This window comes from Daphnia carinata, chromosome 4 (assembly GCF_022539665.2).
Source record: "Daphnia carinata strain CSIRO-1 chromosome 4, CSIRO_AGI_Dcar_HiC_V3, whole genome shotgun sequence".
NCBI lineage: Eukaryota > Metazoa > Arthropoda > Branchiopoda > Diplostraca > Daphniidae > Daphnia > Daphnia carinata.
The window spans coordinates 7,609,932-7,623,364 of NC_081334.1; the positions used below are offsets into that span (position 1 = coordinate 7,609,932).

Consider the following 13,433-nt stretch of genomic DNA (forward strand, 5'->3'; position numbering starts at 1 on the left):
AACAAAGCCTTGAATTCATGAATTGTCCAGAAAAAGATAACTAGACAACAAGCTTCCACCAGAAATCTTAGTACTACGCAATACATTTTTTTGAGCTATACACTTATTAACTATTTCAACAGCGTATGAGGGAATTCCATCAAAATGCGTAGAATATTCGAAAAGCAGATGAAAAGGCAAAAGCTTTAAGAAAAGCGGAGCACGATGTGTGAAAACAGCAACAAAGGAGGCCTTCTAAAGACACTTCAGAGCGTGACATGTATTTGATCGCACGAACAAATGTTTCAAGGGTTTTTCCCCGTTTCCCGATAAAGTGGGAACCCCGGACTAATTACCCTTAGGGATGGTTCCAACTATCACGTCCGGAGATTATGAACAAAAGCAACAGTCCATTGGAACCGTTTCCTTACATGGCATTTCAGTTGTTTCGTGAAAACCAAACTGAAAGGTTCGTTTTACCTTTTATCTGCCAAGTTTTTTCGTCCTTTCTCCAACGTTCAAGTTTAAACCAATCATGAATACCTGTGAAAACCAAGAGTTGCCATTTCAAGAGCTGATTGCCGAATGCAACACAATGCTGGCAAGAATGGACACTCTTCAGTTGAACACCTTGATAGAACGTTTCGCCGAGGAAATCGATTCCAGACAAATTCTAAGCTATTTGGTAGACGGTCGTTCTCTACTCACTTACCTTATTTCTCGTCAGATTGTTCGGCCTGATAATTTGTCAGCCCTCGTTGCCATGGCAGAAGTGGCAGAGAGATCTGACCTCAAACAAATCATTGGACGCTATTGTTATTCACCGTCAGGGTCGTCTGATTTGGAAGACACCTGTGTAATCGATAATGGTAAAAAAAAAGAAACAATAAATCAAAATAAACTTCGAGTCCTAGCCAATCGTTTAATATGACCTTGGTTCGTTTACAGTTTTGACTTGTGTTTCTGAGACTATACAAAATGATTGGAGAAATTTGGCTCGCCAATTAACTCTGGCAGAGTTTGACATTGCCAACATTCAAGCATCTACCGGCAATGATCGGCAATTAGCGGCTTCAGAGGTATCCCACCTAAATTATTTTGATCCACAATATAGCAGTAAAAGCTGACCCAAAAGAAAAACAAATACCCAATTCAGATGCTTGACCTGTTTCGTCGAAAACGATCAAATCAAGATTTCCTAAGAGAACTCGTTACTGCGTTGAGAGCCATCAAACGGTTCAGCTTGGCAGCCAGAGTCAGTGAATTGGCCAATCCATTACCATTGCAATAGGATTGACCGAAAAAAACAATGTAAGTTATATTGATATCGTACCATCCACTATATTGTATTATGATTTCCATTCTCAAGAGATCAACTGAAATATTATATTGTATATTCTTTAAAAAAAAAAAAAGAAAAAATCATTTGTTATTAAATTCAAAGACGCAGCACAGCTGGACGTCGATGCTTAAAGACATATTTCGCATTTGTCGTAGTACAGAGTATCGGTTAATGGGTGTGTCATGGCTGATGCCAATCTCTTTTGTAAACTGTATTAATAGCTGGCAGCTCCGGACGAACTTCCATAGCTGGATCCGCCCGATGAACTTCCGTATGTGGTCGACGATGAGGACATGCTACCATAGCTGCTGGATGAAGAGCCATATGCGGATGAGCTGCTTCCGTGGCTGCTGCTGCTACCACTGCCATAGCCAGTCGAGTAGGATCCACCACCAGAAACGTTCGATTGGGCAGCCGAGGCAGCAGCAGCTGCTTTGTTAGCGGCCTGTTGGGCGGATGCCAAATCAGCAAGACTGGCTTGTTGCTTCTGAGCGAGATGTGCAGCATTCTGTTGAGCCTGGAACGAAATCGATTTTTTATTATGTGTCTTGAATTTTGTATGCGGTGAAAATAAAAATGTAACGTACTTGAGATGCCATTTGGCTCTGGGCAGCTTGGACGGCCTGGATTGCTTGAACTGCTGAAGTGGCACTAATAAAAAAAAAACAAATGATTCATACAATTTTTCTGGTGGACTTCGTTATTGAAGTTTTTTTTCCAAACTTACGTTGTGGCGTGGTTGGTAGCTGCCTGGGCGAGATTCTGGATAGACTGGGCGAGCTGAACGGCTTGAACTTGGGTGCTTTGAACGGCCTTCAGACGAACAGTATTAACACAAAAGAGTAATTAAAATGCGTCATTGATTTCTTCATTTACCTGGAATGCCAATTGAACTTGACTGGCCAAGGTAGCTTCGGCTAATGCAGCTGATTGGGCTGCTTGTGCAGCTTGAGTAATCTATAAAAAAAATTAAAAAAAATACGTATAAATATAAAAATTTAAGCAATTTTTAAGGCAATGAATGAAATTTAAACCAACCATGGCTGTCTGAGCCTGTTTGGCCGTGACAATAGCCTGGGCCTGTTGAGCAGCTTGAGATGCTTGGGCAGCAAGTTGGGCAGTGGCTTGTTGGGCCGCTTGGGCTGCTGCTCCGGCTTGAGCATTTTGGGCCGCACTGGCTTGATTGGCGGCCTGTTCGGCCAGCGATGTAGCACTAGGTCCATGCGATCCAGAAGAAGATCCATAGCTGCTGCTTCCGGAAGATGAGCTACCGTAACTAACCGGGGACGGAGCTGGATACGAAGGAGTATGGCTTGAGGCATAGCTATTTCCAGATGAGGATCCATAACTTGAAGGAGCTGGAGCAGGTGCTGGTGACGGATACGAAGGAGTGTGGCTCGATTCGTAGCTGCTGCTGGATGAGGAGCCATAGCTGGATGGGGCAGGCGATGGATACGAAGGTGCGTGGCTGGATTCGTAGCTGCTAACGGACGAAGAACCGTAGCTGGCAGGAGCGGGAGCTGGGTCCGGATTGTAATTAACCGGTGATGAATACGAGGGCGTGTTTTGGCTGGATTCATATGACGATCCGCTGGATGCTGAGCTAGAATAGGAAGAAGAGCTTCCAGTAGAGTAAGGATCGTTGGATTCCGGAATGTTGGGAACGGTGACTGATGGTGAGGCGTTGTAACTGCCACCGCCGGATGATGCAGACGAATATCCACGTTTGTCCTTTTTTTGAAAATGAATAGTTAATTATAACTCGGTTCATTGGTACGAATGACATTGAAAATGGAGGTTGGCACTTACCCTTGGAATTTCGCTATCGGTCACATTCGCGATTTTGCTGTTCACGGCCACGTCAGTTGCAGCGACGATGCAGAAGGCACCTGTGTAGCAAAACATAATTACATGTTTCAATAGAGTTTCGAATCCAATGCCAGACGATAAATGAGCATCAAATGATATACCCAAGAGCAATAGCAATGAGATATTCATTTTTTGTTGTTTTGTTTTGTCTTCCGTCTACAATGTTAGTTCCAAAAAAGAATCTGAATGTTGTTCCTGCTGTAGTGGACTAAATGTTCAACTGATGGTGAGCGACTGATGATGTTCCAGCTTCCAACTGACGGTCTTAAATAGAAGGGCGGTGGCTGAATGATTCTTTACCGCCTTCCGTTTAAGCTTGTTGCTTCTATTCTTCTTTCAAAAACGAATTCAGTCATTTTTTTTTTTTTTTTTTTTTTTTGCGTGCCATATTTGTCTTGGTTGTTACTTGGAATTGTACCGCAGGACCAATTAGCTTTGCTCACTGAACGCTCACTCTCACTAGGAAAGAAGAAATCGCCAGTCTGCGCTATTATTACACTAATAACGGTCATCTAGCAAGTTCTCATTTGCATACGCTTTCGTTGCAAAAGGACACTTGAAACAAAAAACAGTGCGAGTCCTTTGAGCGTGTCCCAACTGCATGGCGAACAGGAGAAAACGCCCCCTTTCGCAGCGCACTCTTTTGTCCGCATCTTAATTTCATTTTTTGTTTTTGTTTTACCTTTATTGTTTTTAGTGAATCAATTAATTGGACTGTTTGTTTGATGGCAATTATTTTTTTTTTTTTTGCATTGCCATTCTTCGTTATTGTCCTTTGCGCCCTTTTCATTACGCATGGGATCACATGAAGTCGGTTGGACAAGCCATCGAATGGAACGCTGAGTTCTTATTCCAAACTTTCTCGTCTTATTGTTACCTTATATTTGATAGCGCTTGATGATAAGTTCGTCACACAAAAAAGAGCAAACAAATTAAAAACGGGACAAAACAACAATGCATCGAATAAGAATGTGCAAACCTTAAAAAATAAAGGATAGTTGTGCCATATTCCAGACTTGGCTGATGACGGGACGCGGATATTATTGAAATACAGATTTTAAAGGGCCATATTTCTACATTGATATGGTGCCTTAAAAAAAAAAATAAAAATAAAAACAACAACGGACAGCGATTAGAGAGAGAAATTTCGATGCTTTTGTTACGCTCTGATTTTCTTTATCGGACGTAGGGAAGAGTAAAACCGGAAGAAAAAAGGCCAACTCCTTTTTTTTTTTTTTTTTTTTTTTTTTAATGTTTCGTTCGTTTGCCGGTCTGCCGCATTTATTTTACGGTCAGCTTGATGTTGGACAATCCCTAGCCAACAAATATTTTTTGGAAGTAAGTTGAATCGTTTGGTGCCAGCCGAATTATTTTTCGAGCCGGTGATATCCGACAGATGACAGGAAATTGCTGCGTAATTGGGGGAGGACAAACGAATGGAAATCACGGCGAAACTGAGGTGTACGTCTAGCGAACGAGAGGGAAAGTTTTTTTTTATTTCTTGAAACATTTTTTTTTTTTCAATAGGTAAATCTCTCTCCATTAATTCGAAAAATAGACGGTTGCAATAAAATAATGGACTTTTGACTTGATAGGTCGATAGCTGTGCTCCCATTATCAACGTGTCAGCTGTCAAACGTGTTTTCCGACCGACCGAGGGACGTTAAGCCCCGCGACCCAAATGGCTCCATAAGGCACGTTTTGTTGCAATCGGGACATCTATACACTTTAGTTAACGATGAGGGGCAATGTTCACTTCCACGATAAAAAAGAAAGCATGTCTTTTAGCCTTGTGTCTATATACGCATTTAGAGCTATGTAAACAGTTGGCTCAAATCTATTAGGGATTTGCGTCAGCTTTTGTATACTGTGGATGTCGGGGATTTAGTTTTTATTCCCATTGACTTTGTTTTTTTTTTCTCCCTTGCCTTGTTTCTAATGCCAACCTTTTTTAGTTGCGAGATTTCGCCGCAATAGATAAACAGACAGCCAAAAACAGAGTTTTACACAAGTCTTGCTCATCTTTCTCGAAAATATAAATATAGACTTTCGATGAAGGCGAAGATGCGTCACGATCACGCCAAAAACAGAAAATTAGTTCAAGGGTAAAACAACGTAATGTGAGTCTTCTTTTGCTGTTAAACTTTGCCATTCGGCACCAGCATTCAGTCAACGGCAAGCGCTGCAGATGAACAAATCAATTGTCATTGCGATTTGAAACTACACAAAATTTCGTACGTATACCCGATGACCCAAAAGAAGAGAGAGAACAGCTAAGAAGGCAATCATTAGTTTAGAGTTGTCACTAGCCATCAGGCTTGACAGGAAGCTAACAATAGATCGCTTTGTATATATATATTGCATTGGATGGAGAGAGTTTTGCTGGGTTGATGGGCAGGTATATCCGTGGGCGTGGACATTATTGCTTCGAATTCGTATTCCCTCCTTCAATTTCGAATCACCGAGTTGTAACTGTTTGAATAGCCTTTTTGGATGATGCCGTTTGTGTATGTGTTGTGTGTCAAAGACCCCATAGAGATTTGGCATTCTTGCGTTATGGATACAATGATGGCGAAAGTGGTTGCAATTTTAAAGAAATGAAAAATGCTGAAACAAAAAAAAAAAAAAAAAAAAAAGCGGAGGAGGTTTAACGCTCTGTAGAGCAATTTTGCACCGGCAGAGACAGCGCAATAAATAGCGACAGAGTAGTCCAGTCAAATCATCAGTCCCTCCGGAACATTTCATCCACTTACAGCATCTCAGGAAAAGCCTAAAGCTTCCGCATCTTTCGGATTGATATTTATTTCCAATTCAAACTCAATAAAAAAAAAAAAAAATGAAATACTTCGTCGTTTTCGTTGCTGTTATCGGTAAAGAACTCTTAACGACCAATCCATGAATGAACTAAAATCATTAATCTTCTTGTAATTACAGTTGCTGTTTACGCTGCAGAGGATAGCTACACACGCGTAAGTATAAAACGAGATGCCATCCGACTGGATGAATAATCATAAAACGCCAATGTCTTTGATATGTAGGACAAACGTGGATTCGCTAGCGGTGGATACGGTTCTTCGTCTGGTGGGTCCAGCCATGGCGGCGGATCCAGCGGATACGGAAGCGGAGCAGGTGGAGCTGCGGCTATCGCTCAACAGGCAGCCAATCAGGCTAAAGCGGCGCAGAATGCCCAAGCTGGAGCCGCTGCCCAGGCAGCGCAACAAGCCACTGCCCAACTGGCCGCACAGGCCACCCAGGCCGCTCAACAAGCCCAGGCTGTTGTAGCTGCCAAACAAGCCCAAGCTGCTCAGGTTCGTATACTATATGTAAATGTGTTACAAGGTTGTCCAGACTAAACGCATCACTTCATTTCTAGATCTCGCAAGCTGCTCAGGCCGCACAAGCCGCCGCACAGGCTGAAGCTTCATTGGCTGCCCAGACCTCTCAGGCCGCTCAGGCTGTAGAAGCCACCCAAGTTCAGGCTCTGCAACAGGCTCAAGCTCTTGCTGCGGTAATTCATTGGCATTGACTCGAAGGATATTTATTCATTTTTAATCATAATCTTCAATAGGCTTCCTCTGCAGCCCGCACTCACGCTGCCACAGCCACTTCAGCCCTTCAAGCTGTCCAGGCTGTTGTGACCGCCCAATCCCAGATGGCTTCTCAGGTATTGGAAACATTTAAAAAATGGCGCTGCTCTCGAAATCGATAAGAACTAAGCACATCTTGTGTACATAATAACTGCCTTCCAGGCTCAATCCAACGCCCAGCATTTGGCAGCCAAACAACAAGCTTCACTATCTGATCTCGCAGCTGCCCAGCAGGCCGCCAACAAGGCCTACGCCGCCGCTCAAGCCGCTCAAGCCAACGTTGTCGGTGCTGGAAGCTACAGCGGCGGTGGTTACAGCAGCGGAAGCAGCAGCAGCAGCAGCAGCCATTACGGCGGAAGCTCGAGCGGAAGTTCCAGCGGAAGCTCCGGCGCACGACCCCTTCCCATCTTGTGCGGAGGTGGAATTTGTTAAACTTTAACAAAAAAACAAAGGACGTTGTTGTACTAGCTAACTCATTTACCAGACGATGATTTTGCAAGAAAACATAAGCGTTGATCGCGTATGTTTCTATTTAGAATAGATTTTAAATATATTCCAACTATTTTAGCCAAGATTTCATCTCTTCAATAATAAAGCAAAATGAAAAAAAAAATCAGGTTCTTTTTTTTTCTTTTTTGTATTTTTCAATTGCACCACATGTCTACGTGACAGAAATCACGCTTGCCGAATTTGGCCTGACTTTGCATTCAGTCTGGATGGACGACCCTCCTATTTTAGGAATGTGTTGTCCGAGTGTCGATGGGGAAGTGTATCGCGGGCACGTCCTTGTGAATAACGTTAGACAAGTTACATCATTGAGAAGGACGCATTATAACCTTCAATTGGCCGTGTAATTTCGCTGCGTTTATTGCCACCTTTCGTGCGTGTGTACATCCGCTGGCACATCCACCCGTAGCCGCATAGCCCTTTTATAAGAGGACACGTTACAGCACAGCCGTGCTAGAATGAGTGAAAGAAGATCTGGGTAATCAATTCACGTCTATTATTAAACACATCTTTTTTTTTATGTTTGCTTTTGAGTTTTTTTTTTTTTTTTTTTTTTTTTTTTTGCTGTCTGTAACACTTTGTAGAGATGTGTGTCAGATCGCTATCGCCTTGAAATGGCAATCAATTCCGAAATGTGTCGACTTGCGCCCCAAAAAAAAAATAAGCAGATCCGATATCAGTGGCTACTCATCAGATCGTCTCGTCCATATCCATACAGAATGAAAAAAAAAAAAAAAAAAAGAGAGTTCGCCTCGAGATTTGTGTAAGTTGTAGTAGAGAGATTTCGGAGAAGAAGAAGTCGAAAAAAAATTTGCATGAAGCTATAAAAAACAAAATTTTTTTTTTTTTTTTTTTTTTTCCAAACATATCCTCCAACTCGTAAAAATGTCACTGGAACATAACGTTCTATCCGCACACGCAGAGTCCAAACCAAACCAAAAAACTTTCGCTTGGCCAATTTTTGTTGTTATTGTATTTCTACGCGTCGGCGTCGGTGTGATCCGACGGCCACGAAAAAACTGGTGAAAATAAAAACCCACATTTTCAAAGGGAGTACTAAATAAAAAAGGGCGTCAAAATGGCGAGTTCATCTACGTTTTTTTTTTTTTTTTTTTTTTTTTTGCGACCCACATCGGCGCGTCTGAATCACGTATTGAATATGCCGGCAAAAAATGACGTTTCAATCGGATCGTTGTCCCGCAATATCAAACGATCGGGGAAAAGAAAAAAAAAAAATCCAACAAACAAAAGAAAATGAACCTCAACGCTTTGCTTTTATTTATTTATCTTTTTTTTCTCTATTAGGAGTGCAGAGGAGGAGCATCGAGGACACGCTTTTGTTTCACGTATCCCCCCCCCCATCCCATTTTTTTTTTTTTCACGGTGCAGACCGTGAATTCAATGAGTTCTCGTTCGGCTGAACATGGCAATAAGGTGCGCTCGCATCGCTCGGCAGGGGGATCGAGGAGAGCACACATTACGTATTCATTCGGCCATGACTCAGTTTTGATATTTTTGGCAATAGCTCGAGCTGACATATTCGGATGTGTCTGAGATCCATTAACCAGATATATATATTTTATCTTTAACATGACGTCATTGAAAATTTATCGCATCTAAGCTATAAAAGCAGAACAAAAAGAAAATACACACACACACACACAGCCAACACGAATAAATTGAGGATCTAAGCCAAAAAAAAAAAAAAAAAAGTATAAACCATAGCAACACACCGTGTGCAAAAAAAAAAAAAAAAAAAGAAGAAGGTTAAAGAACACAGAGGAAAAATATAGTAAAGAGATATACCACTAAAATATGCTAAATAGAAAAGTCACGACGTCAAGCCACTCCGCTCTGTCGGCCATTTCGGTCACTTTCTCTTCATGAAAGCTCTTTCTTTCTCGACAAATGATTACAGGCAAAAAAAAAAAAAAAGAAGTATTTATTTGAAAATATATACTACACTGGGATGAGAGGAGGAGGAGGCTGTGCCGTGAAATATTGCGAGACTCAAATCAGCAATCGTTCAACACAATTCTTGCGCAGGCTTGGCCGAATTTGAATTATTTTTTCAAACGAAACAAAAGGTTCGTTTCGTATTGCAAATGATGAGCATCTCAAATCTTTTTTTGGGTACAATTCTTGGGTGTCGGCTTTCCGACGAATTATAAATTCAGGCCGCGCCGCGTCCGTTTGACAATCGACGGGCAAAAAAAAAAAAAAAAAAAGGTGAAAGTGTCATCCATTGGCTATAAAACAAACACTGCCCCAAAAGGAAAAGCTTGGTCCATCGTCTGGAAACTCAAGTTTATCTCTGTCCATTTTCTTTTGTTTTGTTTTGTTTTTTGTTGAAAAGAATCAAATTCAAACATCGCGAACGTTTTCGTTTCACAAAACTCTTGTGATTGGCATCAAAACCCCCCCCAAAAAAATTCGTGATTCGATTGCACGAGGATCGATGCGTTCACAATCGGAACGAAGATGTTTACACAATAGGAAGATCGTGTCCCCGACGAAATGTCCCTACGTCATTCCAACAATCGTCTACGTGTATATAAAGACGATTTACCCCAACGCAATAATCGACAATAGCATTTGTGTAACCGGACAAGCAGAGCACATCAAAACAAAAAAAAAAAATGTTCCAGAGTCTCTTTCCGATCATCTTTTATTTACTGGCCGGCTGGTTTACACAAACGGTACCCTTCCATATTGTTAAAAAACTATTAGAATTTTGTTTTTAAAAAATGATTTGAAATGCTATTTAAATCAAGAGCTTTCACCGATTGTGTTTTGAATTCTTTTTTTTTTTTTTGGGGGGGGAGCATTTATTGTTAAGGGATTTACTTATTTTAAAAAGCGACAATTCTTCGAATGTTTGTGCGTTGAGTAGAGAAGAGAAAATGGCTGTTAAAAGAGTATTTGCTTACTCATTGAAATTGCAAATGTGACTTCAATGATCTTTACGCGTTGGACGTCCCCAAAGCCCGCAGAACAACACTGTCTCCAACTGAGCGCTCGTCGCTATGTCTAAAAGAAAAAACGAATCTCTTTTCGGACTTTTTTATAATGCGACGTAAACCAATCATTTAAACAAAAAATGTAGAAAGTTCCAGTCGTCGTACATCAACACTCAATTCTTATTGTATACAGCTCACCTTTTCAATTTCAAAAAAAAAAAAAGATCGTTCTTCTTGTTTTGCATATTTTTTGAACGTTGACGCAGAATGCATATGGATTTGGCGTTAGCCGGGCTGAGGTGTCCAGCCATCAAAATGGGTTCGGCAACGCGATCTCCTCGGCCAGTACAGCTGGATCGATCGGCTCCACTGCCCTTGCCACCTCCTTAGCCGGAATCAATCAGGAACAGATTGACAGTCAACTTTCGGGACTTGCTACGGGCGATGTGATCACGATCAACAACGTCCGCTACATGGCCCTGAGGACGGAGACTGATGCTGGCCAAACGGGCCGTCGTGATGTCATGATTCTTGTCCAAGTTGATGGCCACGACAGCCGTCCAGGTATCGACAGTTTCCAGAGCTACGCATCGGATGTGTCACGTCTTCAAGACGTTCCAGCGTCCGACCCGTCCGTGGGAACAGACAGGGCCGGCCAATCCTACAACGCACCCAACAACAGACAAAATGTAAATTTAAGAGAAGAAAAAGGCGCTTTTAAAAATGACGTACGTTGAGGCAGTTTTTGATTCCGTCAAGCAGATTAACGTCGGAGTGGCCGTTGATGCATCCGCCGGTTCATACTCCGCACCTTATTCGACGGCCACCAACCGGCAAGAGGACGCGGTAAGTACAAGAAACGTCCGCGGCCCATCAGCGAATCGAATCGGCTGCATTCATTTTTTTTTTTTTTTTTTGCTGTGCGCTTTTTGAAATCGATGTAGGTCGTTAATGGCGTCGCGGGCGTGAATGATCCATCGTCCCTCTCTTCTTATTCGTCTTCAACTTTGATGGCCGCAAACGACCGCCAAAGCGTGAGTAGAGAGCGCAATCAAGAGAAAAGCGAATCTGACCCGCGCCTTCGTTCAAAACAAATAATTCTTTTCCCGCTTCTCTCTCTCTAAATATGTTTTGTCCGTTACGTTTCGAACGTGTGGGTTTGCCATTCCTTCTTCTATGTTAATCACCTGCATCCCTGCGCGCTATTGCCAAAAATTCTTGCCTGCCTGCCTCTTTGGCGGGAGGGGGTTCTGACAGTCGGGTGGACAGGATCATTCACCGTCCTATTTTGATGCGACGACAGGCAGCGCCAAAATCCTGCCGAATGAAAGCGTAAGTTTCTCGCAAAATGATTTGTAAAATGGCGAACCTTAGTTTTTTTGTTTTTTTTTATTTTTTTGCATATTTTAAATATACAGAGCCAATATGGACGGGACTACGCAGATACGATACCCGGTGAAGCCGGCCGTGATTACCAGATCCTGTCCAACGTTGGATCGTCTTCGTTCAACTGCAACGGACGCCGTCAAGGCGGTTATTACGCTGACGTTGAATCTTCGTGTCAGGTAGCGGCACAATTTGTTACAATCTTTTAATAGTCGAAATTCTCTCTTTGAGTTCATTACGAATTGCCTGTTGCGTGCAAGGCATCAGAGACACACACACACACACACACCCCTCCCCTAGCGTGTTATACTACTAGTTTATAGATACGACACATAGCCAAGGCGAACACATTAAATGTGGAGAGACGAGAGAGATAGCGAGTCGGCCACGATGATTGACTGCTCTAAAGTGAAAGTTTTTTTATTTTTTATTTTTTTCGGCTGTATGTGTAGAGCTTCGTTTTCCTTTTTTTTTGGCTTCCAATCGTGAAACATGATGATGAATTAGCTCGCAATATTCATTTTTCTGCCTCTCTCGTTCTCCGTCTCTCTCTCTCTCTTTTTTCTGTTTGTCCGTTTATATATCGCTATTGAATGCATCATGTCCAAATTCCATTTAGAAAAAATACTACGAGGAATGTTGTTGTAATGTTCATTTTCTTTTTTTTTTTTTTTTTTTCCAGGTTTACCACGTTTGCGCGCTGGGCAAGAGATTCTCTTTCCTCTGCCCGAATGGCACCCTCTTCGATCAGCGGGCCTTTGTTTGCAAATGGTGGTTCGATGTCGATTGCGCTTCGTCGGCCAACTATTACAATCTGAACGACCTGATTGGCATCGCTCGAGTCGTTAAAAATGGCGTCAGCTTTGCGTCAGACGGCCAGCCGGCAACGTCCGTCCCGTCGCAAAAAGCCACGAAACACACTTACGGGCCCCCACCTCTGCCAGCCGTCCAGCCTGCTTTGATCGGGCCGACAATCAAACGTCCATCAGACGGACTAGCGTCCATTCAAGCTGCCATGGCCACGTCCACTTACTGAATAGAAAACGGAACAAGACGTATGGAACATTCTCGTCCGCGTACGTCTGTAAATGGTGATGGGGCATGTAACCTTCGCCAACCCCATTCTCGCACACTGGTGCATTTTAATATATTATATGCACATTTTTAAAGTCTAATAAAAACAACGGCAAGCTGATCTGAATGAGCCAATTGCGATGGAAGCTGTGGCTTAGATAGTGAAAGTTGTTCCTGCTTTACAACTACTTGGCGTTTTGTTTTTTTTTTTCTTTTTGGGACTGCTGCCTTTTGAATCCGTTGATGACCATTTCTCTCTGTCAAGGCCGTCCTTGGCACAGGGCTCTCCGGTTCATTTTTAACTATTAATAAGCTGCGAAATGAACCCAACACACCGTCCGCGCGGGGCATATGAAAATAAGTTATAAGCGACTAGGTAGAGGCGTGTTCCAAACGAAAACTCTCTAAACGGCCATTTCTTTTTTCTTTTTTTTTTTTTTAACGAACGATGAGAATCAATAGAAACATTTTCGTTAAACAACAATAGATTCCGTCTGTTTTCTTAACTTGTTTAGGTAATTTTGTTCTTGAACAAAAAGACAAGCAACGAGCCAAATAGTCTTGATATGGATGTGATACCGTCATCGATCGACGTCATCGGCATTGGCCCAGGTGACCCGTTTTTGGGGTGGGGAAGGTTTTGATTCTATTCGTTTACGTTGGTTATTTTCGCACTCGACACTGTCAATAGTTCGACACAAAACAATTGGCGAACGTCGAAGGCTTCCA

At 42.4% G+C, this 13,433-nt stretch overlaps 4 protein-coding genes across 4 annotated transcripts; 3 read left to right on the forward strand and 1 right to left on the reverse strand.

The window, feature by feature from the left end:
• The first annotated feature begins 229 nt into the window (after nt 1-229).
• On the forward strand, nt 230-1,859 carry LOC130687507 (uncharacterized). Its single transcript, XM_057510685.2, has 4 exons — nt 230-848; nt 928-1,058; nt 1,136-1,290; nt 1,543-1,859. The coding sequence occupies exons 1-3, from the start codon at nt 515-517 to the stop codon at nt 1,268-1,270; spliced, it is 600 nt and encodes a 199-aa protein (XP_057366668.1). The 5' UTR covers nt 230-514; the 3' UTR covers nt 1,271-1,290; nt 1,543-1,859.
• LOC130687474 (serine-rich adhesin for platelets-like) lies at nt 1,310-3,433 on the reverse strand. Its single transcript, XM_057510647.2, has 7 exons — nt 3,292-3,433; nt 3,131-3,210; nt 2,360-3,052; nt 2,198-2,278; nt 2,049-2,134; nt 1,909-1,972; nt 1,310-1,838 (listed from the first exon to the last, which is right to left on the reverse strand). Exons 1-7 carry the CDS (start codon nt 3,317-3,319, stop codon nt 1,536-1,538), a joined length of 1,335 nt encoding a protein of 444 aa, XP_057366630.1. The 5' UTR covers nt 3,320-3,433; the 3' UTR covers nt 1,310-1,535.
• Nucleotides 3,434-5,919: 2,486 nt separating this feature from the next.
• On the forward strand, nt 5,920-7,349 carry LOC130687490 (tol-Pal system protein TolA-like). Its single transcript, XM_057510666.1, has 6 exons — nt 5,920-6,060; nt 6,125-6,159; nt 6,229-6,498; nt 6,564-6,698; nt 6,759-6,854; nt 6,940-7,349. The coding sequence occupies exons 1-6, from the start codon at nt 6,027-6,029 to the stop codon at nt 7,207-7,209; spliced, it is 840 nt and encodes a 279-aa protein (XP_057366649.1). The 5' UTR covers nt 5,920-6,026; the 3' UTR covers nt 7,210-7,349.
• Nucleotides 7,350-9,856: 2,507 nt separating this feature from the next.
• Nucleotides 9,857-12,825, forward strand: LOC130687475 (uncharacterized). Its single transcript, XM_057510648.1, has 7 exons — nt 9,857-9,983; nt 10,511-10,933; nt 11,007-11,090; nt 11,189-11,278; nt 11,502-11,576; nt 11,663-11,809; nt 12,313-12,825. Exons 1-7 carry the CDS (start codon nt 9,924-9,926, stop codon nt 12,664-12,666), a joined length of 1,233 nt encoding a protein of 410 aa, XP_057366631.1. The 5' UTR covers nt 9,857-9,923; the 3' UTR covers nt 12,667-12,825.
• The last annotated feature ends 608 nt before the right edge of the window (nt 12,826-13,433 follow it).